Raw genomic sequence first — 27253 nt, forward strand, 5'->3', positions numbered from 1 at the left:
TATGAAACCAGCTCACCTGGACTTCCTGCTGACTCGGAACCAGTGTTGAGCGATCGCAGGTGACTAGGACTTGTGTGCATCCCTGCACCTGTTCAATCAGGATGAATCTGCTCCAAGAAGGCTTTTGCCTCATGCAGCGGGCCCCCAAGAGCAGCTTGGGGAAGAAACCTGAGAACACGTCCACCATGTTACAGCGAAAGACTCACTGATCTTCTGCACCATCGCTTCCCCCCCGGCTCAAAGGCAGGTGGTGCTCAGCGATTCAGAGGTGATTATTATTATCAGCAAGGCAGTTGGAGCAGATCTGCAATTAGCCAGGACACATAGGGGGGGCTCTCAGCAGTGATAACCACAGGAATTTCCACACCAGCACCAGAGCACAAGCAAGAAGTGGCCCTGCATGGTGAGCTAATTATGTAGTCTAGACATGTCACATGATGCGCTTGTGTCTCTGAGTATACTTCAGGGGCAAACTGACCAGGTACACTCAAGAGGACAACCACGTACCTCAGAGGCCCTCAGAGTTTGACGCTAGACTCTTAACAGAAAAAGTAGTACATAGTGTCCATTGATCCTGAATCTGCTCCTGAGGCCGCAGGACGATCCTAATTGGTTGGCTTTGAAACCAGTAGTTCTGCACCTGTCGTCATATGTAAAATACAGAACAATGTGATGGTTAAACATCCAGCGCAAACAAAGTCAAAGCACACAATCCAGTTTCATAAGTATATTAAAATAATTCAGGCTATATGACATATTACAATTCATTGAGTTGAACTCTTGTTGTGTTGTCACTGAAACCCCCATACTTTTATATTTAAGTTCACCACAATAGTAATAAACATGTATGAATCACACTGACTTTGTGAAGGAAACCCTCACATGTTATGTATGTTGTGTGACAATAATTAAAAGGTGACATATTTGATGAGTTTTTAAGAATTGCACTGGTCTGAGTGAACTGGGATTCAGTGGTACGCAACAGTAGCGGCGTAAAGATTGCCTATATGTACATATGCATGTGCACACATAGCGATACGTTCACGAGAATACCTCAAGGCATGATACAAAGTACTGTATGTGAAAAGTACAAACGTGTTATGACATAACATACACAAACAGATGTACTGAAACAAAGGTGAAACATATTAATTGTAAATTATCTAAATGCAGGAAATCACATAGGTGTGACTGAATATGGTAATCAGTTATAGAAATGATAAAAATGTCTTTTTTTATTTTAAGTAAGTTTTTTGAAGTGTAAATTTGGATAAACTAACCAAGCGAAGCTACCATTCTATAGGAAATAGTGTTAATTATTTCATTTTTTTGTTGTTTTGTTTTTGGAGTCGGCCTAGCAGCACACTTTCTGTCACAAGCACACACATCCTTGTCACACAAAGCATGAGCAACGAGTAGCCTACAATAACAGCTTATAGACATGTAATTACATTGTGGTGTGTGTTTGTCAATACAGGCTTCTCTTTAAATAAGTAGTGTCCCCGTTTATTTACTATCCCCCACCCCCCTCGTCTACTTCCAAACGCAGCGTTTTCCTTCCGTCTCTGGGAACTTAACATTTCCGAGGTGTGTATGAACGCAGCATGACGCCGCCTGTGGTGGCTCATTACATTATCAACCGGAGTGGCAGCGGACAGAAGAGAGGGGATCCCCGGGATTTTTTTTTTTACACCGAAGCCAGCGCAACACTAACATCAAAACATCTGAAAAATCGCAAGTGTGGGGGGGGGAACTCGGTCAAGCTCCTCCTAGACTTCGTAAGTATCACGAATTTCATTATAACGTTAACTAATTCAATATTTAAATTTCCAATTAAAATGATTACGGCGACGTGAAGTTTTTTCCCCTATCGGCGTTAGCACGGCTAGCGTCAAGTTAAGCTAGCTAGCGTAGCTTTAGCTCACGCGCAAGGTAACAGTTTTGTGTGTCGCTCTGCTACACGCACACACACACACACACACACACACACACACACACACACACACACACACACACACACACACACAAAAACACACACACACACAAAAACACACACACACACACACCCACCGAGCCAGCTGCCGAGAACCAACGGCCCGCAAAAGTAGAGGAATATTTAAAACAAACTCCCCCCTCCCGGTACAACTTATATCGGGATGCACCACTAGTACGATATAATGTAAGTTTGTTATTTATATTTACCCACAATGCAGCTGCAAACATAAGTTTGTTACTTATATTTACCCACAATGCAGCTGCAAACAACTCGTCGTGGTTGTGTTTGTAAATCCACGTTTGGTTATTTGTGAATAAATTCAAAAGGCTGTCTGTCCGGGCACGCGAGTGTCCAGGGAGCTGGTGTGCTAGCTTAGCTTAGCTTCTTAGCCGTTTTTCCACATTAGCTAGCGGCTCGCTTAGATGTGGTCGGTTTCATTGTCTTGTCGTGTATCGCTATTTGGGACACGCAGTGCCATCACCGATAACACATCACAATACACAAACTAAAAGACAACACGCTTCAGTGTTCCGGCGACTTTCATGCAATATCCGTGGCCGTTTATCACCACAATGGACTGTTAGCTCGCGTTAGTTAGCCACTCGTTTTTTTTTTGGTAGACGGACAGACGGACAGGTTGTTGTTGGCGAGCCAAGTTAACGTTAGCATGAGATAGCTTGTTGTTGTTGATGGGTTAGTTGAGAAATAAGAGGTCTATTGTTTTTTTTTGGTGGTTGGGAGTCACGGAGGTTTATGGACGTTATAGCCAGTATCATCCCCGGTTGTTGCTAAACCGACCGGTCTGAGTCGTGGATGGCTGCGATTATGTGCCTCATGAGCCATTGATCTCACAACTTTGTCAGATTAGCTCAACCGTGAAAAGCCTTTTTTTGTGGAGGCGTAATGGTGGACGGTGGTGCCTCTCCGTCAGGGTGTGTGTCTGTCTGTCCACGGCGAGGTTGTATCGATCACCCACGCCACACTATATATACACACAACCAAACGCATGCTTTTCGTTCGCACCAGAATATTAATGTTTGAGTAACTGAGATCATATTTGCCACTTTATGCTTTTAATGAGGTGTCTTGTGCTCAGTCTCAGGGCATGTTACCAACCATATCTTCATTTCCGGTCGCAGTCAAGCATTTAAAGGGGTTCGTGTGATATCATAATTGTATGGTAATTCATTTTAATTCTGAATTATTCAATCTGGTAGTGCCTATTGGGGCTTAGCCTTTTAGTTTGTTTCTTCTTTTAGGCATCTATAGAAAGCTAGCTTCGACCCTTGGGTCATGTTGTCAGTTTTTATATGTACCTGTCTTTTGAGGTGTGTTTTAGGATGATATACAGCAGTGTATATATCCCTACCTCTGCTGAACAAGTGCCCTGCTTTTAACAGCAAGTAGACATGGCTAGTGTTGGGGGACACATGTCTCTTTGCATTTTATGATGGGCCATGGATTAGCCTGAGGAGGGGTGCCTCTTATGAAAAACCCTACTGCGAGTGATGGGACCAGACAGGCATGACTCGAGATCCCCAGTTTATTCTGCTGTATCAAGTCTGAAACGTTTTGATAACACATCTGTATTTTTTATTTCTCACTAATTTATTTTTGTGTGTGCTTGTGTCCCACAGCATCAAAGGCACCTTGCTCATTGTGTGTATATATATATATATATATATATATATATATATATATATATATATATATATATATATAGTTGCTGAGCTCCAACTGTTCCCTTTGTTGAGCAGTGCTTATCAGTGTGAAGAATGTTGCGTTGTTGCATCCAATTTATAGTAATGTTACTTACACTATATCTGAAAGAAGAAGAACAAAAAGCAAGATGTATCCACACCATTGTGTTTTGTGTTCACCTGTTTGAATACAATTTATGAATGTGAGAGATGTTTAAAAAAACAAAACATCTGTTTTGCACAATCATAAATCAACAGTGAATGATAGTGTATCTTTTCCCCAGGGAACCCTCCCCCCACACACACGCACAATGTTGTTCTATGATTTTGTCCTATCCTTATAAGTCACAGTAATTGCACCTAATACTGCTGATGCCTCTCTGCTGGGTAGTTTGACATAGCTCGTGTTGCTCCCATCCAAGTCTGTCTGTGATGTTATAATAATATCTGTGTATCTCAATGTATGCTATTTTTTTAACAGAGCAGTTAGGATCTGGTGGAGTGTGAGCCCAGTCATTGTGAAAATGTTAACAGGAAATGCTGGGTCAACCACGAAGGCTCTCCAAAATCGACCAGCTATCACGGATGACAGTCAAGGGACTATTCTTGTACATAAGAATACCGGAATTAAGCTGTAGTGATGTCCTCAGAAAAATACTGACTGTAGGATTCTTAGGGTTTATTGAATCAATGGTAATTACTTGTTTATCCAAAAAGATGCTAAAGTGAAAGATGAACCCTTATCCTGTACAGGGTAGTTTCCTTTTTCTTTTGCCATAATTTTGTGACAGTTGTTACATGCTGAATGCTACACTGGACTAAGTTTGTAACACCATTTTGGAATACAAACTTTTCCTAAAGGTTTGATTTTTGACACGATTCACAGAAATATGACAAAGTACACAAGCTTATAGACGGATAAAGAAACATAGACGTCATGCACACGGGAGAGGGATAGAGAGAGACTAGAGAGGATGCTGAATCCCCTGGAGGATAAAGATCCAGATCCAAAACATCTGGAATGAGGCAACGACAGCCAGGAGAGGGGAAAGAGAGGTCCCAGGATAGCCAATGGTCCAGCACAGAAAAGCTTGGGTGAAAAGAGAGGACAAAGTGGAGAAAATAAGGGGAGGGAGAGAGAGAGGCAGACGACTTGGACGCTGGTGGGACAACAACAACAAACAGGCGGTAAGAGAGATGCAGTGGCTTTCAAAAGGTTTACAGTATTCTTTTTGACACTGGGCCTAATGGTAGCCCTGGATTCTGAAAGCAGAGAGCACAGGTTGGAATAAGTTTTAAGGAGAGCAGACGGGTATGAAGGGGCGTGCCCGATCACAATTTTCGAACTTGTCGGAAGTGCCTTTTAAAGTCCGATGTTTTCCAACTCGGCAGATCTTTGTAGTTATTTTGAGATCTGAATGCTTTCCTGTCGTTTTGAGAACTTCCTGTTCTGTCAGTTGCGTTCTTTGTTGCATCAAATGCCAGAGGACAGGAGTAGCTTCGTAGACCACGGGGTCCCACCCAAAACGCCTCGGGCAATCCATGGTGCTGTAGAGGAGAGCAATTCTCCAAGGTTTGGCTGACTGAACGGTTTCTTGTTTATCCTGTTGGACTTCATATTGACTGAAGCATGCATGTTTACAGTGTGACCAACCGGTCTGAGAGGGTGAGAGGTATGTTTGTGGTGATGAGTTGGGCTTTCTTTTTAGTGATACTAACCATATCAACTTTTGGGTTCACGCAAACCAACATGCTTGGAGTTAAAACCAGCGTACAGCCTCCCCCGTACGTCTCTACTTGATATTTTTTACCTGCACAGTAGCGCTGCTATTGGTGCGGCCAATGCCCAATGAATTACTGCCCCTTGATACCGACTAGACACGCTTCATTGTGGAAGGCTTGTTATTATTTCTATAAACAGCCACCTGTTGACCAGGTGGGACATGAGACTTAAAATGAATTCACCCTTGAATAAATAGGAAGAAGTGGTATTTGTTGTTAAGAGATTGCCCTGCATAGGTGCAAGTAGGAGGGGAAGATGAGAGGGAGTAGAGAAATGCAGCATAAATGTTTTATTGTGTCTATTTTAAACACATGTAGTGTATGAGAAGACTAGACAGGGAAACAAGTGAATAGTGAAAGAGAGTCTGTGCTAATTTCTCAGTTTTTATTTCACAGTGGTTGATATAGTAGAAAAGGCATCAAACAAAAACAATACTGAGCAGGTACAAATAACATTAGGCCACCAGTATTTTGTCTGGTATTGTGGACTCTCTTCCTCCCATCACAAGTAGCTGGTTAAAAATGTATTCCCATCCCTACCTGACATTAGTAAAAACACACTTAAATGCATAACCTCTGTTATGTATTTCCCTCGGTAGGACGCTGTATGGCATAGCGACATTTGAAAAACATATTAATTCAACACACAAGCTACACTTGCATGCATTGCCAGGGGCTTAACTAAGTGCTCGAGGCCTGCTAAACCACCACCTACTTACCTCTGTCTGACTGGCCACTTCTCCAGCTATATATCTTTAATAATTTTCAGTCCACTAGTATTTGAGTGTGGCAATCCACATGATCAGTATTGCCTGTTATTATGTCTGTGATGTAAACAAACTTATTTGCAGGTCACAGACAATATTAATTTCTCAAGTTTATGTTAATCTGCCCGTAACATTTGCATCCACTGTGTTGTCGGTTACTGACATGGCAACTGTCAGCACAGCAACGGGCAACTTGGTTACATACATCGAGGCACGTGTCCAACTAGGGACACATTGCTGTGCCCGACCTCGTGCCACATGCCTGTTTTGTGTGAACATGCCTGTTTTGTGTGAACATGGGTCGGTACACTGTCATGCCTGACCTCAATGTCATCAAAACAAGGGTTAACTACACCGACTTACCCAGTTCATGATTAGCAAAGTAATCCGTTTCTTGAATTGAAAGTGTACAGAGCGTGTTTTATAAAAATCACAGCTCTAGACCCTTTTACAGTCTGCACGCAACAATGACATCCCTCGATGTGTGCACTCGGGTTTGTCAAGGAAGTACTGCTAAGCTATGCAAGGGCATAAACCACCAAAGATCATGAAGGCATCTTAAAGATATGGATCTTCCACACCCGTGTGCTACGTGCACGGACAAAACAAAGTGTCCTTGTAAAATCAGTTTTAAATGCATTCTTGTCCGTAAATTACTACGAGCACCCACGGACGCGTTTAGATGAAATGCCAATTAACAAGGTGACTCGTCGATCATAACATTTTGACGCTGTTAAAAGTTGTTTAATTCAATATTTAAAGCTTGCCAAGTCTTATGGATGGCTGATGCAAAATGCTTGTTTGGTTGCCAACATGCCAGCACATGTTTTTATTGATGACGGCAGCTGTAAAATGGTCTATTGTGGGCGGTCTGACGGGGCCAAGGCGAAGAATCGGGTGAAGTTTATAGTGTCACGTAAGATGAACTAGCATAAAATTTAAAAAAAGTCCTGAAATGGTCGTCTTTGGGCCAAGGTGCTGTGAAGTGTTCGACACACTGCATTGATTGTCTTCTGCCACGTCACTCCACAGAGGAAAACAAATGACCTGATTATCATTCCTGAAGCACACTGTCATTCCCACTGCCCTTAAATTCTGTTCATCGGGCCCATATCATGTGACCTTTTGGAGTAATATTAGTTCAGATTTTTGGTCCAGCAGGAATCTCCTCAGAGTCCCTGAGTATGATGGCACATATCATTGTTATATGCGCATAAGAAGTAGAGTGGACATTTAATTGTTTGTTTTTGTGTCTAAAGTTGGTCGACTAGGTGATGGTTTTGGGCCTTGCCTTTGGGATACTTGAACTCTGGCAGGTCCCTGTAAACAGCAGACCAGAGAATACTTAGTAAAACAGCTCGGTGACACTGCTTTGCCCTCGCAGTTCTGTGTGAAGTTTGCAGTAAATGATGTAATGTAGCCCTAGTGCATTTTATGTGGCGTTAGCACTAAGCTGGACTCTTTTAAGAAATTGGTCAGCAACCGGTTTTATGGTAACTTGGGAGGCAATTTGTCCCAGTATTCTCTGATTATTCAGCATGCAGTTAACACGCCAATCATAATTTTGTTTAAATTGGAAACTCAACTCCTGGCATTTGCTGCTGCTGTTCTTCACCACTGTTTTGGAAAAAGGAAATGACTGAAAGTAACAGACTATCCAGCTTTTAAAAGTGACTTATTTTCTTTCTAAATGTGCAGCAGCTCTAACTTACTCTGAGAAGAGTCGTTCATACGGCTCTAAGTGAAGTAAAAACGAAGATGTCAAATTTAAGAATGACATTTTAATTTGGAGGAATTGCGTTGATCCACTCATGACGTCAATGTTGCGTGTGGTAACAAGCGCAACAGAAACTTAACAGCCACACCCAATGGTGATTTTGCGTTTGGCCTTTTATAAAAAGGCCTAACTTGTGCCAAATATTCTATTTTAATCCTTGCTTAATGGCATTATTGTTTAATCAATGGCAGTATCCTCTAATAGGCGTAGGACGTGGCTCATAGTTATTAACAAGTGCGATCTAAAGCTTACATATTCATGCCAGGTGTGATGCTAGTAAATAAAAGGCATGCTAATTTGTAGACTGATCATCACTCGATTTGGCTTTGATTATCATGAAAAAGAATACTCGTCTACTCACTGAATGAACGCAGTTCAAAATGTATGAGCAACATTTTCTCTCCATCCCTTTTTAATAGCTGAGTGTGTGAGCTCAACGCTGCTTTGCCGATATTGTAGCTCGCTAGAGCCTCAAATCCCAGTGTGTCGTCTCAAAGGGCTTTACAGGCCTGCTTGCAAAGACAACGGGACCGTAGTTTTCTTAGAATCGCCTCTATATAAGGCCAATGAGATCACAGTCACGATCAAGATGATTTGAAAGGAATCAATAGTTACTGCATGAAGGATGGTGAAGCATGTGCTCGTCTTGTGGGAAGAGTTTCGGAACGAGAGGGGTGAGAGCTGTATTTTCAAATTTGTGCTTTTTTGTTTTTGCATTTTTCCAGAAAAATGTCCTACCGTGGCATACCGTTTAAATTACAATAGGCTGAACGGTGATTATGGAATGTGTTTACGAATAACGCCAAGAATCGACCTGCCTACCTCTGCTTTAATTCTAAATTTCTACTAGTTCGTGCATCTGTAATCTTTTTTATTTATTTTTTTATGAGAAATTAATTTCTCATACGTCTCATGGATGTCTGTTCTACACAGAATGTTTTATTTTCTGCACTATAACCGTTACTGAAGAGGATCTCCTGACAGTTATGATTGCTAAATTAACAGAAAAATATGTGCAAAACGACCCACATGACCCAGTTGTTTTCTGCAGCGATGTGCAACGCTGATGTGCTCAGCTCCGAGTTGTCCTGTCGGGTACACGGTATTTCTTTTCACCCTTTTAATCTCTTTTCTTTTTTTCTCTCTCTCTCTCTTTCTCTTCCCACTCTGGTCACTTCCTGCTACCATCCATTTCTGCGAAATGTAATCTGATAGCAGTCTGCTTGTGTCCTGGCCCTCCAGTCTGCATGTGGGTATGGGCTTCTGGTTTTATAGGATTACGGAGTAACCATTTGGAAGCAATTTGGCTGAAATTGGAGATTATCCCTGTCTAGGGTTTTTGAAAACATTTCGCTCTTCCTTTTTATTATAGCGAGTAAACATCTGTGGTTTGAAACGTGTCTATTGGTTTTAGGAGGCTGAAAACTATCGGAGACGGTTCATTTGAGAATTTAGGGTGCTTATGAACGTCATAATCCAGACATTCCTTGTCATGTGACAGCCAGTAAATGATGCTCCGTTCGATGACTCACCGAAGGCTTTTATGCATTGCACATATTTGTCTTCGCGTGGTTGCCAAAATCCTAAAAAGGATGTGAAAAGTACGTGGTGTTTTTTAAATTTTTTATTTGTGCGTCAGTTCTTGAGGTGGAACGTTATTGTGTGTTTCGTCCCAAACCGTTCTGTTTCGGTACGCACCGTGCTTTCGGGATGCCACATGACCCAAACGGCTGTTAAGGTCAACTACTCGCATGCACAGAACAGAAAAGGTCTAGAGCGAGAGTTAACCATAACGTTTTGCCAGCACGCCAGTTGTTGGCTATAAACTGCTGGTCAGCTGTCGCATACATGTCAGTTAGCCCGGTTAGTTTATATATAAATACATATATATGTATTCTTGATAGTATGCCAGAATAGGAAGTCTCTGTCTGTTACTGTTACAGTAAGAACGATGGCCAAGAAGCCATTGTTGAATGTCTACATTTTCTTTTAATAAAGAAAAACTTTACGTTAACATTTTTGCAAACCGCACCGTGACACCAAATGAAGTGGCGTACTGAACGGTGAGCCGTGAAGCCGGTTCTCTATGTACCGAGGGTACGCTAACAAGTACCTCGGTGGGTTCTAAAAACAACCGCAGCCGCGTATGTCTTAATGTGGCTGTATGGTCACGCATTCTTGAGTGCTCGCCTACAAACGCCTGGTTTGCACTTCCTGGACTCGCTCCTGTTGTCGTCGTCACGTTGTGCTGAGGGAGAATCCAGGTGGAGACATGCGCACACATACGCACACTCTGTGTGGCCCGGGCTCTCTCTCGCTCACTTACACACACACACACACACACACACACACACATTACACACACACACGAGCGCACACACAGAGGCAGCCTGGCAGATTCAGGGTTAAAGGCTTCCATTTTGTTAGGTAACACCCTAATGGTCTGATCTGTCAGTGGCGTTAAAATGGCAGGGGCTTAACCCTTGGCGTTCGGGACACAACCAGTAGGAGCACACACACACACACACACACACACTGGGCTGGCCGAGCCTACAACAGAACAACTGAGGAGGAGGAGGGGAGTGTGTGAGGCAGGGAGGGGTAGAGGGAAGGACGAAGAAGTGAGCTAGTGAGGGAGAGAGAGAGAGAAGACAAGGAAGAGTATTTTTCACTTGGGTACAGTTTGATTATGGCTCAGCTAACCACATGCGCTCTGCACCCTTCTCCCTCCCCCAACCATGGCACCACCTCAGCTGGGTCCCTGCCCCCACTCCTGGTTGGTGAGAACAGATTAGCATAGGTAGTCAGATTTTTATTTTTCTTCTAATTAGGCGAAATCCCAAAGGGGAGAACGCTTTTCTCTTTAATAGCCTGAAATGATTTTGTAGTTGAAAAAAATATGTTCTTCTAAGTAGCATAAAACACAATTACTGCGGTAGAATTGTCCTTTATGTCGATGAGTGGTAAATAATCCCATCGAATTTAAGGTAATCATTGCCTCGTCATAGACGCTTGAGAAAATTGGCAGTTTAAGCTAATTCAATATCGCAAGGCCCATCTTCCCAAGGAACCGAGTTGTCGTCGCTTTGCCGTCTTTTATTTTTATTGGGCAATAGTAATCCATACTTGTATTGGTTTTATTGGACAATATAATTGTTGTTTCCCCCTCTCATTGAACCCTGAGGACACAGTTGAAAAGCTTCAGTATTTTTTAAAATGGCTGTTAATGTGTTTGGCGGGCTGAGTCCAGTCCCAGTGGGGAGATCATTACAGTGTTGGAGTTGAGAGCCGAGCATGCTACCTCGAGGGGGAAGACGCTTTCGCCATTGATCTGCTCTCTATGAACTACTGGACATGATAGAATAAAACCCGTCGTGTCAGTCGAGGTCACACGATTCCTATTTGCTTTTCAGGCAAGTGCATCTCATCCTGCTGCACTGCACGCACCGCGCTGAGGGTAAATTCTGCATACACCTTCATATATTACAAAGCCTAATGTTTGCATGCAGAGAAATCGCAATTTATTAAGTGCATTGATTTGAGCCGGTCTGCTTTCAGGCCGCTAGTGCGTCAGAAATGAAGCGGCTTGGTACGAACCTTTTTTTATTCGTATAGTTTTACTTTGATTAATTTGAATGGGCAGCACAAGCTCCCCCGTCTTTTGTTTTGATGTTGGATCTGCTCTGCCCTTAGGCCTTATTATTCTGAAGAATGCGAGAGGGACATGCATGTACTCCTCCTCCATAGTCTCCTGAGAGGAACAGACACGGATCACTAATCACTGGCTGCCTCTACCTACTCTCTTTCTCGTCCTCTCGCCATTTTTGTTGCCGTTGTACATTTGTATGTCAAAGTGATGCGATCTTCATGAGGTTTGATTTGGTTGCAACCACTTTTTAACTTAAAAAATAGGGACAGCAAACAGGACCACCCCCCCCATAACGCCAAACAATTAAACATTAGTTGTATTAGTGAGATTTAACAAGCGGAACCAGAAGAAGCTGCACGTCCTTTAACCTTATCCCATCAACATCACAAACAGACGTGCAAATTTAAACCCAAACCCAAACCCGCCATCTTTTAGGCTGATGGAAAAGCATGATCAACTCACACATCACATCACATTGTCATTATGTGAATAAAATGACACATACTTGCAAAGCATTTGAAATACTTTTAATATAAGGCGACTAAAAATGGCAATCGTGTTTTAAGTTTCAGCAACCAAAAAAGTGATGCCTGGTTTCCGGCCTGGCAGCTACTTTTACAAGTTATTGTCGAGCCTGTGTAGAGAATTTGTGTGTGCATGTGTCACCAACACTATGCAAATGCTTTTGGTGACGTATCTACTCAGAGTTCAGCTTCTCTGATCTCGAGGTGCCTGAATTTCCTCCCGTAAACTGGAAGCACGCCATGCAGATAAGATAAGACACACATGCAAAGTCAACAGGAAAAGGATCGTGTGTTCTCGTTTCGCGAGTAGGTAATTTATTAACCTTATTTTAAATTAGTCAGCATTTTAAAAAAAACAGAATTGTATTCCTGTAATCTGAGCCTGGCCTTGAGTCAAAAGAACTGTGATGTGACGAGGATGGCTGGCTCGATGCTATGAAATGAATACTGAAGTTGACCTCTGATCAACAATTGCGGACGTTAATCGACAACATTGTCAGAGTCTCAGACGGCAAGGTTTGGGGCAGCAGTGGCTCCCAGTGGACTTCCTGATGGACGAGTCAGGCTCGTTTGTGAGATTGTAGTGGCAGTTATATTTGTTTTTTACGCGCTGAATGGGTGGATGGATGGATGGATGGCTCCTCGATGGTGGAATGAGCTCCCCATTGACAGCAGAAAGTCTCTCCATCTTCCGCAAACAAAAAACACATCTTTTCTGACTACACCTTGAATAAAGAAAGTAGCACTTTAGTGGCACTTAAATTGGCACTTACTTAGAGACCTTTGTAGTTTTGGCTTTCTTCGTGATTCTTGTTCTGAGTTTGTACTCATGGTTGAATGCACTTATTGTAAGTCTCTTTGGATAAAAGCGGCAGCTTAATGTAATGGAACTCTGGGAGCATTGGTAACGGGCAGGAACGCTACTCGCAAGGATTATGCATCTTTTCTGCTGATTGCCTGGCCATTATATACACATTCTTCGTGTACAATTTCAATCAAAGCGCTTTTTATATATATTTTCTTCATATGGCGCTGAATAAAAAAAAGTATTAATCAAAATTGGTTTATGTAAGCTTGAAGTGCAACTTCAACATAATTTCACCTGCATAATCTTGAAAAGAAGAAAGGGAAAAATGCGGCAGTGCTTCCGGGAAAATAATAATAAAAAAGCGATATAGCATGGGGTCACCGACTATATTAATTTACAGTTTCATAGACCGGAGAGTCTTCGACAACCTGGAGGTTGTGAAGGGCTTCCTATCACGCAACAAGGCATCAGGGCTCTTTTCTAGAAATCAAGGCTCTGAATAGAAAAATGAGCTCCTGTGAGATTTGGCCCTTTACTAAAAAAACAAAAAACAAAGTCAGAGTGAAATGAAGTGTGACACAACAATAAGAACGAGTACACACATCCCCGGGTCGGTCTCAAGTGTGCACATATAACGCTCGTAATCTCAACGTATGCACGGACAACAATTTAATTTGGCTTCCGCCCTTGTTGCTTAGCAGCAGTGCCTCCCCGGCACATGCACCATTGGAGTCATGATGCCATCCGTCTCTTGTGGGACAAAGGAAGCCACGTGTCTCTGGACCTGAAACTAGCAACCGCGGCCGTCCTGGTAACGTCGCAGATCTCATCATCGTCGTCGTCCCAAAGGGTTCCCGTCGTTTTGTCCCCGACGCGGTTCGCTGGCTCAACGCTGCAGCCCAGAGCAACGTGCAGGCTCTTTTGCGACAATCTTGCAGAGGGAAGTGCGGTCTCTGAAGCTGTGTGTGTGTGTGTGTGTGGGGGTGGGTGTGTGGTGCACGGGTATGCAGACATAACCACCCACTGTCATCTCTGGCAGATAGATAGCCTTTGTGTCCAGGGTATGGTACAGCAGGGCACATCTGTCCTTGTTGTGCACCAGAGGAGAGAGAGAGAGCCTTTTAGGCTCGTGTGCAAACACAGACCTGCATGTTTTCACTGTGTAGCTTCTTTATTTTTTTTGGGATGTTTTAGTTCGGCCTAGCGCCTCTTAACTCGATATGTTTGCAAAGTGTCAAGGAAGCCCGTGTCTTATCTCAGTGAAATAAAAATAAAAAACTTTGCTGAATTCACAGATGTGTAGCGTTAAAAACACACTGCAACCTCACTGCAGATAGTGAGCGGTTCAAATTGCTGAAAGGCAGTTTATTTTTCCCCCATCTTACTTTGCAGTTCTCTCAACGCTTTGCCTCACCAACGAGAGCAGTGGGAGCTTTGTATACATAAGAAGATGAATTATGACCTTTCACTTGGCACTTTACACATTTAACGCCTTACAAGATGTCAGAGAAAACATCTCGAGATATATTTTTTAAGATCACGGAAGGTGGACGACCAGATTGTTACGCCATGTTTACTCTTGATTGCAACAGAAGTTAGTCATGTCGGTGATGGCCCCCCCTTCGTTTGGTAGACACGTTTTGGAATGTCCGAAGATGACGTCATCTTCTCTTCCTCCCCTCCCCACGTGGGACGTGCCTGCGGCCTCCCAGTCCTCCCTCCCCTCTGCCACTCTGTCTCTCCAGGGGTTAAACCTGTGCCGGCTCTCATTCGGGAGACCGGTCTGAACCGGTTTTCGGGCAAGCGCTTTATGTTTCTCATGGAATCTTGGGATATGGTCACGTGGCGCTGTGATGATGTCACGTGGGAAGAGGAAGACCTTGAGTCAGCTCTGAATCAGATGCACAATATGGCGTATGTGTGTATTCGCCTTTTTTTTTTGTTGCAGCACCAATCATCAATTCGGTCACAACGTCATGTTTTTTGTGAAAGACACGCGCTCATCCTCACTTTCTTTATAATAACTATTACAAAATGGTTAATCAAGAGAGTGCCCGTTCAGTAATGAGTGTGTGTCCTACATTGGTTTGCCTTTTGTGACTGTTGTTGAGTGCTATTTTTCTGCTGTGTAATGTGTTTTCCCAGAAATCCAAGTGGGTCTCTCGCTCTATCCTCTGCCGTTACTGTACTGAGTGAGATTTGGGTCAGCATCTGGGGCGCTGGCAGCAGCACTTTAATGTAGATGACCCGAAAACAGTAGTTGGTTTTTTTTAATGGAGGATTATTTCTGAGGTTACTTGCAGTAGATGGGCTCACTAGTAGATGTGAATCCAGTGGATATCTGGGCTTTTTTTTTTTAATGGTGGCTCTACTTCTACTTCATATTTCAGATAATCACACAACTGTGGTGTTTGGGTCCACAACCGTAGTCTAAGTACTCTTAAAATGTCATTTTAAGAGTATTTAAAGGGAAGACATGTATATTCATATACAATAGGTGGGAGGACGGATCGAGAGGGTTTTGTTTTTAAGTTTCTCATATTAAACCTATTAAATGGCATCTTCACCTGTGTGATATTGTAGATGTCTTTTAGCTTCCTCAGTCACCCGGTAGCGTCCAACACAAATGCAGCATCCGGTTTTAAGTTAAGGTAGCTATATACGTTCCTGTTCTCTGCTCCACACGGCAGACAAAGTGCTCCCTATCTTTCCTCAAGCTAGGGTAACGATTCACATCACAAGTTGTACAAGACCACTTCTTTCTCACTGTGTCTGTATTTGTCGGATTACGTGTATTTTCTCCTACAGGTGTGTTTATAATTAACCGCTAAAGGATACTACAAATGCTAATTGATGCTACCAGTTAAACGGCTGAAGAAAATATGACAAATGTGAAAAAATAAAAGCAGGACCCTAAATAACAAGGAGCTCCTTCAAAATAGAACGGCTCATCCACCTGAACTGCCCGCCCACCTTCATGTGTAATTTCACTTGAATCAGCAGGTGGCTGTCAAAACACGGGCACTCGGTGTGGGGTCTTGAAGAGTTGCCGCATTTACTCCCAACAAATAAACTGTACACACTCTGCACTGCCTCGTTCACAGCTATAACATTACTTCTGACTTCATACCCATCGTCACACACACACACACAGGTGTCAAAACTCGTAGGAACCCACACAGAAGTGTAAAGCAGAAATAAGTAATCATTTTCGGGGTTGCTGTGGTGAAACTATCATTTTTTCATTCACTCGGTAAAACTTCTACTTGAATGATGATAGTAAGGCTCCTCCAAGAGCAGTGAACCTTTTATTTATTTATATCTATCGACTGTCCAAACCGGTACCCTGCTGTCTCATTTGAATCCACGCATAGCCCCAAGATAGACTATTTTTCTCGTTTTCAATGTTTGTTTTCGGTCTTTTATAAACGTGTGTACACACTGTGTAACTGTTTTCAACCATCCTCTCTCTCCAGGGTGAGCGCAGCCATGTCAGAGGAGGCGGTGCGTCTAACGCGCAGTCAGAAGCGGGCTCTGGAAAAGGACCATACAGCTACCCCGGAGGCCCCGGACGACATGGACAGTAAACGGGTTAAGCTGGAGACGGGCGACGCCGCCGACGCTCCCATGGACCTGGTGGGACCTGGAGCCGACGGCGTCGCGCTGAAGAGCGAGCACGCCGCGAAGGTAGCCGCCAGCATCCTGAAAACCGGGGAGGTGAAGGCCACCATCAAGGTGGAGGTGCAGACTGGAGACGAGCCCGTCGACATGAGCACATCCAAAAGGTGAGGCGGGGGAGGAAAAGGGATCACAGAGATTCGATTGAGCCGTCGGGCTGTTTTTTTTGTGTGTGTGTGTTTTAAACACTTTCCGTAATATCGGCTGCGCTTCACAGGTTGTCGCTCATAAGGAACATAGTGTAGTTTACGTTTCACTGTCAACGTAATTAGTATGTGAACCACACTGAAAGGAATGCTGGAAACACTTTACCTTAAAACAGTGACATCTATTCCTGTACTCTGGGCCTCAGTCTGTCAGAGGCCCACAATGATCACAATAAACCTTTCGTAAGTATTTCCAGATGGCCAAAATACCCTATAATCTTCTTTACTAAATAGTTTATGTCTGTGTTTGCTGCTGTTCTTCTGTTTGGTTATGCTAAACTGATGTTTGAACGTCACATGGGTTAAAGCAGATATGGCAAACTACAGCCTGCCTGTAGGCCGTATACCGTTGGGCTGTTTAATCCGGCTACTAATCCGAGTACTGCTGCAAATTTATCCAAACTATAGTAGAGGCCGCTATAACGCCTCTCCGCTTCCGACATCAGTTTCCCGAAGCACAATGACGGACCGCGTAAGCATTAGGAAACTTTTCTTGACGCTTTATTAAATGCTCGCCGCTCTTTTAGGCTGCTTGTGTGTCCGCTCTCCCGCCACACACCGGTCGTGCGTGTCCTCCGACCGCTGCGTGCCTTCTGCTGTATCAGGCTGCGATTCCAGCTCGCACTCGCCATCCGTCCTCCCTCGCTACTAGGGGTATATATTGAGGAAATGCGCAATCAAAACATGTTGCAGCTGAGGTTAATTACACCTCCATTCATCACCGTCCCCTGACCTACTCTGTCCCCTCTGCAGCTGAGCCTAACCGCCACCACAAACGTATTAATTTTGCCTTTTTTTCCTGCAATACCCCGGCGCTTCAGTTTGAACACTCTGAAAGCACTTATTTAAAATTTAAAATAAAAGGTTTTGACGGCTGATTCCAGAGTTATTTTCTCCGTATAATGAACGTGCATCAGAAAGTCACTTCAGCTGGTCATGAGTTTCAATTGGAGCCGATTGATCTTCAATGTGACTGGATGAGTTTTATGCTTCACTAAGAGAAGTTTCCAAGCATGAGGAGGATGCTACAGAGGATGCTTGTGTTGTTTAGCCTCTGTGTAAGCAACAAATTACACCACAGATCCCAACTCAGATCTGTCCTGACAATTGCCACAACCAAACTTCTTTTTTTTTTGCCAGTGCATCAAAGCGACTAACACTGTATCCACAGAAATTAAATGTTTTCTTTACTTTTTAGTTAATGGTTGTTACCTGTAATGTAATAGTTCACACAAACACTCTGATTACTGGCCTGTCTGTCAAATGTTAAAACTCATTGTGGCCCCTGAGTCAAAAGGTCCACCCCTCCCTCCCACGGGTTGAAGGGAGAAGATGTGAATGGCGAGCAGGACTTCACACACGCTGAGAACTGAAACCAAAAAAGTCTTTGAGTTTGTTTGAAAACTTCTTAAAGATTATTTATGTACTGCAGGCCTTGGATTTCACGCTTTGCATGCACAGTGCGTGGTTGTGCGTGAAGATGTGTCTACTGGAGTTTCGGGTTTCTTCTCTTAACTTTAGCACCAGCGAGTGGTCTGACAGGAAGTCGCTGTGTGGTCGTCGTCGGCGGCAGCCTGCCCCCATTTTGAAAAAAAGTTTGAGGCTCCTGAGGCCCGGGCTCCATTTTCTCCCACAAGCAGCACCTGAACTCTGCCTCTCGCACTTCACACAAAATGAAGGCTACGTGTCACAAACTGGTTTCAACTGGTCGTTGCCATGGTTTCCACATTGGAAGGAGCAATTGGAGGAAGGAGGGGGCCGGTGGGGGGTGCTGGGCGTGTCACGTGACCACACAGAGAAATGCCTGATGTCATGTGACGTGTTTGGTAGGCCGATAGATATACGAGCCCTGATGTGATGGCAGTTAAAGTGGAACAGAGAGGTGATTCATCTCGGAGCGCGTTGACCCCGTTTGAGGCGTCACCTTTGACCCCCGTTTAACCCTTCGGCATGTGTTTGCCTGCTTGCTCGCTGCAAAAAGTGATTGCCTTATTGTAGTTTGCAGAGGACTCGGTCCGTGAGGGCAACATGCAAAGCATGCCGCCTTGCATGCATACACGCTGGGAACATGTGTTCATGTATTAAAAAAAAAAAAGAAGTGTCACTGAGAAGAAGCATTACTCCCTTCCCTTGTGTGGGAGTTTGCATGCTTTGCGTACGTTTTATAGCCCAGCTGTTTCATTTACGCCGAGTGTCTCACGTAGTTTAAAATGGCTCTCAGTGTTTCGTTGCATTTTGGACGGAACGGAAAGTCCCACTGCAGCTAGTTATGACCGATTCAGCAATCCTATAGTCGATAGGTGGGAAGGTTCAGGTAGCGAGTGACACGCGTTGTTCCTGTGTCATGTAAATGATCTGATAACGCGATGGCGGCCTGGTGCATGGACCCGCATACTCGCCGATGCCCTGTGCAGCGTTTCAGTGTGTGTCAGAGGCTTTTCAAGGAGTACGAAACGTACCGAGGATGTACTTTGCAGGAAGTAGCCGTGTAATAAGGTATTAACAAGATTTGATTGTGTTAGGATGGACAAAGTAAACAGTTAATGTTTGTGTTGCGATTGCTCAGTCTGCTAGAAGTCTCATCTCGCAATGTAAGCACAAACAACACGGTTATTAACATTTAGCTGATCTTTTTTTGTAACCGAGCGTGCGTTCTCTGTCGAGTGGAGCTGCTGGACAGCTGTTGTGAGGACGGAGAGAGCAAAGAAATGTGTCTGAAAACTGGAGCTCGCAAAAGTGTGAAGAACTGAGTCAGTGAGTTGGAGTATAAAAGATGAACAAGTAAGCAAGGCTGGGGGAGGGGTGTGCGCGTGTGTGAAGTAGTGACTGAGTGAGTGACTGAGTGAGAGTGTACACAATAGGTTGGCTCCTGGCCATGTATTCCCCTCCCCCCTCACTGTCACCCTCTCCAGTGTCTCCAGCGGACCTCCGCTCTGCTCAGCTTGTGACTTTGGTGTCGGCAGCTGGGAGGGAGGGCAGAGCCGAGGCCCAGGCTGTGCCGTTGTCGGCTAGGCCACAGGCCTCACCGCCGAGGTAGGGGAGGGGTGAGGCCCTGTCTGGGTGGTAAACCGGGCCTAAGCTCGGAGCCCTTACGACTCGCACTCGACAGCGCCGGGACAATTATATAACTTGACTGCGTGTTTCGTGTGCATAACTTCACATTGTGACTCCTTGCATATTGTCCTATATCCCTGTACCTCATCCTCCACAAGTTCTCCTCACCACTACGAGCGGGTTTCTATTTCCCTACGCACCGACCCACAGGACCTGACAGGATCCCCGCTGTGACGATGGCAGATTTATTCCTCCGCCACGGTCCACGGAGCTGTAAAATTACAACCTCCCTTTTTACTTCCGATCGCCGTCGCCCCTTCCCAGATTGATGCGTACGTAGCTCGCCACTAGTCGCCCTTTGTTCTCCCCGAGTCTTCAGGAAAAGCCACTTAACGTTTTATCAAAGGCTTCAAGTCTTTTCCTCCTGTAAATAACAAAACACAAATGCAGTTAATTTGCCCCTTTTTTTTGTTTGCGTGTTGCTGGTGACTGACTTTTGCCGTGTCTGGTGGAAGGAGGCGAGCAGGATGTCTGTTCGTCGACGCTACCTTTCACTGGAGATAATGGGTGGCTGCGCTCTTCCCCTGCCGCCATTACTCCATTATTGATCTCTTGGTTCTTGTCTTGTGTGTCCCAGTACACATTTGCACTACAACAGTCGCTGATGAAGTCATTATTACGACACACTGCCATCTACTGGATGGAAAACAAAACTACACGTCGAGTGCAGATCACGGTTAACTGCAGTGTTAAATGTTGGATGATGAAACGCATTATCAATATAGTCGTTTTCTCCCCTCAGCGACATTAAGAGCGAGCGGCAGCCGGCGTCGCCGGATGACGTGATTGTGTTGTCCGACAATGAGCCATCCAGTCCTCTCATGAACGGCCACTGCTTCTCAAAGACTGACACGGATAAACTTATGGTAAGAAAACGCCGTTTGGGCGTTGCAAAAGTATTATCGTAGAAGTGTGTCTGCTAAGTCTTTTTTTTCCATCTGCTATGGTGTCTGTAGAAGAGCTCACCTGAGGAGAGGGAGCGCATCATCAAGCAGCTGCAGGAGGAACTGAGACTCCAAGAGGCCAAGCTGGTGCTGCTCAAGAAGCTACGACAGAGCCAGATCCAGAAGGAATCTGTGCAGAAGGTACAAAAAAATACCAGAAGATGAGTGTTGATTGTCTTCTATATGCTTTGTTGCAGCTGATGGATGCATCAGAGTACTGTTTTCCAGTGCATGTAACTTTATGGACTAATGCTGTACCCTCGTTCATGTCTAGTCGACTGGCTCTGTAGTCACTCCTCCTCCTCTGGTGAGAGGAAGCATCACATCAAGCAAAGGACCCCTCCAGGTAGTTGCACTTTTATAGTTTGTCGTGCCACAACTTGTATTCATTGTAGTGCCTGGAGTCGTATGTGATGCAATTCATCATTGTAGCTCTTACAAAGTATGCAAGAATGCAACGCTTCTGCAGCCCCAACGTTAACAAGTTGCCTTTGCAGGTGATGGGTCGAAGCTCAGGCACGGTGATCCCTCCTCCTTTGGTGCGCGGCGGGCAACACATGCCGTCCAAACACAACTCCCAGATTGTCATGCCACCCCTGGTCAGAGGGGCCCAGGTTAGTGTGAGAGGCTCTAAACCCCGCCCACATTTAAAGTGTTATTCATCTAATGAAGTTTAGGTATGGAGAGCTCTTTGGTAACCTCTCACTTTGTCTTCTCCTTTGCATGTCTGTGCGCTCCCATCAGCCCATAGCGGTGACTCCCCAGCAGATAGCCAGTCTACGCCAGCAACAGCATCAGCACAGCGGTTCAGGCCCCCCTCCCCTCTTGCTGGCTCCCAGGGCTTCTGTGCCCAACGTCCAGATCCAGGGCCAGAGGATCATTCAGCAGGGACTCATCCGTGTGGCTAACGTGGCCAACAGTAATGTCATGGTCAACATCCCTCAGGTGAAGATGCAAACACCAATGACAATGAGAAATGTTCCTTTTCATAGCAACTCCAGCTACTCCTATTGTTGGGATGCTATGGTCAGGCATAACAGTGAGCTCATTTTAGGATGGGGAAATATTGGGAAAAATGCTATGCAAAATCATCATTGTTAAATAATCTGAAGAGAGAGGCGCAATAGATATGGGCATTATGCACTATTATCATATGCCCTTTCAGTCCATAGATATTTATGAGTAGGGAGAAAGTGGGTGGAGAGTTTTAAGATGAGAGATTCATGGTCTTTCCGTCTTTAGTTCTGTCTTTTTTCTTACAAATCACTTTGTTCTCTGGCTCCTTTCCCCCCCCCGTTTGGTTTAAACCCAAATAGCTGCATTTGCCTTATTAAGAGTACTTACAAATGAGAGTGTGGACTTTCTGGCTGGAGTTACAACTACCGGGCTCTAGCGACTAGGTTGAAGATACATTCATAATTAACTTTCAAGTTTGTAATATTAATAGTCCACCAGCTTTCAACTCCTCTCTCTCAAACACACAGCGAGAGGCTTCGTCCTCGCCTCAGTCTAAAAAGTCAAAATGTATTGAAACAATGTTCAATCCATATTTGTTGGCGTTTAAGCCTTTCAAAAACTACATCTTCCCTTTAGTCAAAAACAGTTTACTCTCCCTCTTGTACCTGTGTTAAAGGGGCGGTCTAGCAGCAATCAGCAGCACCATAAATTACATTTATTAAACCACAATAACCCAAAATGAGATGTTTGCTCCTATGTTGTCCTTTTTTTAAAAAGCCACAAGAATGCGGTGAAGCTAAGAGGAAGCGAGAGGAAAAACAGAGCAAGACTGAATGTACCACAAAATTCATAAAGGCCGTTGCATTATTGAGTATCAATCTGTTATTGTGGACATTTGAGCGCCGCTATCCCGGTCAACCAATATTCTGTTGATTATTAATCTTGTCATATCGATCTTTTCAGAGCCTCATGTGAAGTCACTGCCTCGCGAGTCGTTGCTAAAGTGTTTTTCTCCCCGCGTCCAGGCCTCTCCAACCGGCCTCAAAGGCTCTTCGGTGTCGCCCAACTCGAACATCAATGACTCCCCGGCCAGCCGGCAGGCGGCCGCTAAGCTCGCGCTGCGTAAGCAGCTGGAGAAGACGCTGCTGGAGATCCCTCCACCGAAACCGCCCGCCCCGGAGTTCAACTTCCTGCCTTCAGCGGCCAATAATGAGTTCATCTACTTGTTGGGGCTGGAGGAGGTGGTGCAAAAGCTTCTGGAGATGCACGGCAGGGGTGAGTGGATATTTGATTTGATAGACGTATAGATAGATACTTTATTAATCCCCAAGGGGAAATCTGTGAGCCAAGTTGGAGATGTTGCCATGCGATAGTAGATATGGTTAAATATACATGTTTACAGCTAGTCTAATGTGGCTTCCTGTTTCCCAAATAGTGAATCTGGGCCCGTCAGCTGCCATCGCCAGCTCCATTCCCAAAGAGCCGTACACCTGCGCCCAGTGCAAGACAGACTTTACCTCCCGCTGGAGAAAGGAGAAGGCCGGGATCGTCCTCTGTGACCAATGCATGTCGTCCAATCAGAAGAAGGCCCTGAAGGCCGAGCACACCAACCGGCTGAAGGCGGCCTTCGTGAAGGCGCTCCAACAGGAGCAGGAGATCGAGCAGCGCATCCTCCAGCAGGCGGCTTCGTCCTCCTCCTCCTCCTCCTCTCTCTCCAAAACCACCTCCTCTCCATCGCTGTCCAAGAGCGAGGTGCTGGTGTCCCAGCAGTACAAGCACGTCAGGGCTGCCATGCAGCACCGATCCGTGTCTGCCCACCACTCCCACAAGCAGGTCAGCGAGGGGCCTTTTCGATGGTTGTCGGCGGCAGAAAATAAAACATGGCGTCTGCATGTTAATTAAGAACCGGGCGCGTCCGGCTTTGTCTCCCCGCACAGAGCCACCTGTCACACAACATCCAGTCCATGAGCTCCCGCGGCGTGACCCACTCGTTCACCTCCTCCTCTCAGCTGCAGAGCGCGATGGCGGCGGCGGCGGCGCTGGGCAGCCGGGCGGGCAAGCACGCCGCGGCGCGCCCGCTGCACCAGGGGGCGAAGGTCAGCGCCGGCAGCAGTAACCAGGGCAACGTGGCTGCCTGGAGGAAGCAGACCGGCAACACAGGTAGATAACGGATTGACCTTTTTTTTTTAGATTTTTAGAATGAATGCATAGTATCTGTCTTTTCTTTTTCTCCCATCCTCTAAATGCAATTTTAGCAGGTCACTTAATGCCAACTTCTTGCCGCCTCACGTCATACTTCATCGTTGAATGAATGTAAACCAGCTCGACCTTCACGACATTGACCCCCCCGATGCGTTTGTCTCCTCCCAGGTGTGACCATGGCCTACGTGAACCCCAGCTTGTCCGCCCACAAGACCACCTCTGCTGTCGAGCGCCAGCGGGAGTACCTGCTGGACATGATTCCCTCCCGTTCTATCTCCCAAGCAGCCAACACATGGAAATAATGCAATCTTACTCCCTACTGACATCATAACTATTACCCCCCCTCTCTCCCTCCTTCTCCTAATATCAATAACAGCCATTCTCATGATCACTCTAATCCGTTCTATGGACTCTGCCTCTGGCCAAAATCGTGCTGGGGAGCTTCAGCGTAGTTTCTTTTCATTTTTGGTTTCTTCAGCTCTTCCTAAGATATTTCTGCGACCATCATTCTTACCCGAGTCCTTCAAGTGGAGTTGTGCTGCGACAGCTCGGGGCTCCCGAGATCCAGAACAAGGAGGAATATGAATTCGGGTACTTTTTTTTTTTTTTTTGTGAGGGTTTGGGGTTTACACGGGCTCGTACAATTTTACAAACTTCTCCGGCGATGTGGCCTCCTCCCTCCTGCTCCTCCTTCACCCCCCGCACCCCGCTCCTCCCCTGTAAATTGGTTCAGCCTCTTGCGTTGGCGGGGCTAAGTGTGGCGGCCGAACCGAAACTCAAACATGGAAGACCTCGCCGCAGCAGGGATCGAGGTTGAGCTTCGAGGACCATCCGCGAAATAATAACTGCTTCAGCTTTTGCAAAAAAACAATTTAAAATGGAGAACGAAAACAACAACAACAAAAAAAAAGGACTAAAAATCGATCCATCTGCACACAGACTTCCTCTTCTCTCTGACCCACGGCGTGTATAGCAGAGAAGTTGTGTGTGTTGGGTTATTTTGTATGGCTGAATGTTAGGATTTCTTGTCTTTTCATCTGTAAGTCATATACTGTGTTTGGAATATTGTGCTCCCTGATACTTTGGAAGTGGCCTCTTGTTCGAGGTCTGAATTTACAGGCTATTGTTACTGTCGAGGTGGTTTTACATCTGCTGGGTTCCATGTCGTGGCCTACTTTTAAATACTTTGTTTTTTCTAAGATGAAGAGGAAGAATAAAGATTAAGGTTTCACTAACTCATGTTAAAGACACGGAGCGTATGTTTCGGAGGACTATTCGTATTGAATATTGTAAAAAAAGAAGAAAAAAAGAAAGGAAAAACACACAAAAAAAAGGAAATAAAACAAAAAGGAATAAAAAAAAAACTTCCAAAGAACTAGTGGAGCCCAAATGGAATCCCTTCTGCTAGAAGGAGTCTAGTTTATTTGAACCCTCTCCGGATATAAATATCTAGCGTGAGGGTGTAAGGAATGTCATATTTTTGACATTGTTTTTTGCTTTTAGTCATTAGATTGTGGTGCATTATTTTTCTTCTATAGACAAACTGTCTCTGGGTTTATTTATAGGGTCATGTTAGTAAAAGATATACGCTTCTGCCCTGAGTTTTGAATGGATCTCCACTTTAAACTCCCTCGTGCGTCCAGTGGCTCCCCCCGCTCACCTTTTTTCCGATCGGTCTTAGAGAAGCTGGACAGCTTTCAGAATGTAGTTATGCAAAAAAAAAAAAAAAAACCCTATAGCAAAACAAATGACATGAAAACTTCTTAGTCTTTAACATTAAGGTGTGTATGGTTTATGTCGGGTCCTTGAATTGAGCTCTCTATGCCTTTTCACATGAGCGTTTTTTTATCAGGTTGCAGCAGCACAGGATAAGCTAGTGAGGTACATTATGCCCTACGACAAACGGGGGGATCCCAAACTGCTCAAAGTCATTTTATTCACCATTTCTGTCCCAAGTCTCTGACATGTGTCACGACAATTGGATTTTCTTTTTTGTGTATGTCAAGTTTAAGCAGCAAAAACAGGGAAAAGAATCTGGATTTAAGTGGTGTAAACAGCACGTTGACAAAATATTTTGACCATCCCAGCAGTTATTTTACCTTCAATCATCTGTATTTTTTAAATTTCTTTTTAACAATGGTTTAACGAACATTGAAACGAGAGTGCTGTTGATCTCGTCACTGTGTAATTACAAACCCTGGAGTTTCACGGCCCTTTTGCCTCACTTTACGATCTCATAATTCATCCTGTGATGTGGTGCTCTGATGGATCTGTGTCCTGTATTAGTATGAGTATTATTATTATTATTATTATCATTATTATCATCAGGCTCCACACTGAAAGATGGTGCACCGCATCGAGTAACTTGGGCATCAGCTGAGGGGGCATCATTTAGGACGGTGCAACGATGCGGCAAAAATGCGAGCGCGCAAACATTTTTAATTTAAAAATTGCTCCAGATTTTGTGTGCGTTTCTGTCTCAAAGTAGCATCGTAAATCTTCCAGGTTGGTTTGTACATTCCCGACAGGCAAAAGGTAGCCGCGCCCCCACCACCACCACCACCACCACCATCACCACCGCCACCGCGTCTTGTGGATGCCAAAATAAGCGATCTGGAACACGAGCCCCCTTCATTTTGTGCCCCGCTAAGTGTAACCCTGTGCTGTCCTGACTACTGCCTGCTGCTGTTTTGTCAACAATATCACCATTCCGTTACGTTTTGGGGTCGGTGCCGCCGCAGAAACAAACAAAAAATACAAATGCAGTGCGGCCCGAATGGAAAAGAAAACCATGTATGAGAAGTGTTTGTTTGTTTTTTTTTCGTTTGGATTTTTTTCTGCTCTATTAAAAATAATAATAAAAACTAATTTTAACCCCTCTGTGATGTTTGGGTCGCCTGTTCATTCGTGGGGTTTAAAGGGGGGGCGATGTGTTGTGTGTTCACAGATAGGGGGCAGCATTTCACCTCCGCTGCTGCGTTAGTACGATACATCTTTTATATAGTTATTACTATAAATAAAGAAGTGTGCCACTTTCCAGATGCTGTTAATTGCCCAGATGCCCATGTATGTTTTGGTGATTTCAAAGTGGTTTCTGTTCTTCCCCGTCCACCAGGAAATGACTTCATCACCGAGGAGAACATATTTTT

At 44.7% G+C, this 27253-nt stretch overlaps 1 protein-coding gene and 1 long non-coding RNA gene across 6 annotated transcripts; one reads left to right on the forward strand and one right to left on the reverse strand.

The window, feature by feature from the left end:
* Positions 1-168: 168 nt before the first annotated feature.
* On the reverse strand, positions 169-2133 carry LOC137794464 (uncharacterized). The gene is made up of 3 exons (XR_011078307.1): positions 2071-2133; positions 508-640; positions 169-304 (listed from the first exon to the last, which is right to left on the reverse strand). It is a non-coding gene; the product is annotated as an uncharacterized lncRNA (long non-coding RNA).
* Positions 1640-26984, forward strand: gatad2ab (GATA zinc finger domain containing 2Ab). Of its 5 annotated transcripts, none has more exons than XM_068591230.1 (11): positions 1640-1778; positions 16480-16788; positions 20744-20867; positions 20958-21086; positions 21220-21291; positions 21443-21559; positions 21690-21890; positions 22928-23177; positions 23338-23735; positions 23840-24062; positions 24273-26984. In XM_068591230.1, exons 2-11 carry the CDS (start codon positions 16493-16495, stop codon positions 24404-24406), a joined length of 1944 nt encoding a protein of 647 aa, XP_068447331.1. In that variant the 5' UTR covers positions 1640-1778; positions 16480-16492; the 3' UTR covers positions 24407-26984. The 5 variants fall into 5 exon arrangements, with proteins under 5 accessions (XP_068447331.1, XP_068447330.1, XP_068447329.1 ...); XM_068591229.1 differs by lacking the exon at positions 1640-1778 and adding an exon at positions 2120-2179; XM_068591228.1 differs by lacking the exon at positions 1640-1778 and adding an exon at positions 2783-2928.
* Positions 26985-27253: the final 269 nt, after the last annotated feature.

Source organism: Clinocottus analis, unplaced genomic scaffold (assembly GCF_023055335.1).
Source record: "Clinocottus analis isolate CAN_PGR_092001 unplaced genomic scaffold, fCliAna1.0.p SCAF_25, whole genome shotgun sequence".
Taxonomy (NCBI): domain Eukaryota; kingdom Metazoa; phylum Chordata; class Actinopteri; order Perciformes; family Cottidae; genus Clinocottus; species Clinocottus analis.

Coding starts and splice junctions, on each gene's coding strand:
- gatad2ab (XM_068591227.1), top strand. CDS start 8,641: ATGAAGGATGGTGAAGCATGTGCTCGTCTTGTGGGAAGAGTTTCGGAA. Junction 20,868..20,957: donor CTGACACGGATAAACTTATG/GTAAGAAAACGC, acceptor TGGTGTCTGTAG/AAGAGCTCACCTGAGGAGAG. Junction 23,736..23,839: donor CCCACCACTCCCACAAGCAG/GTCAGCGAGGGG, acceptor CTCCCCGCACAG/AGCCACCTGTCACACAACAT.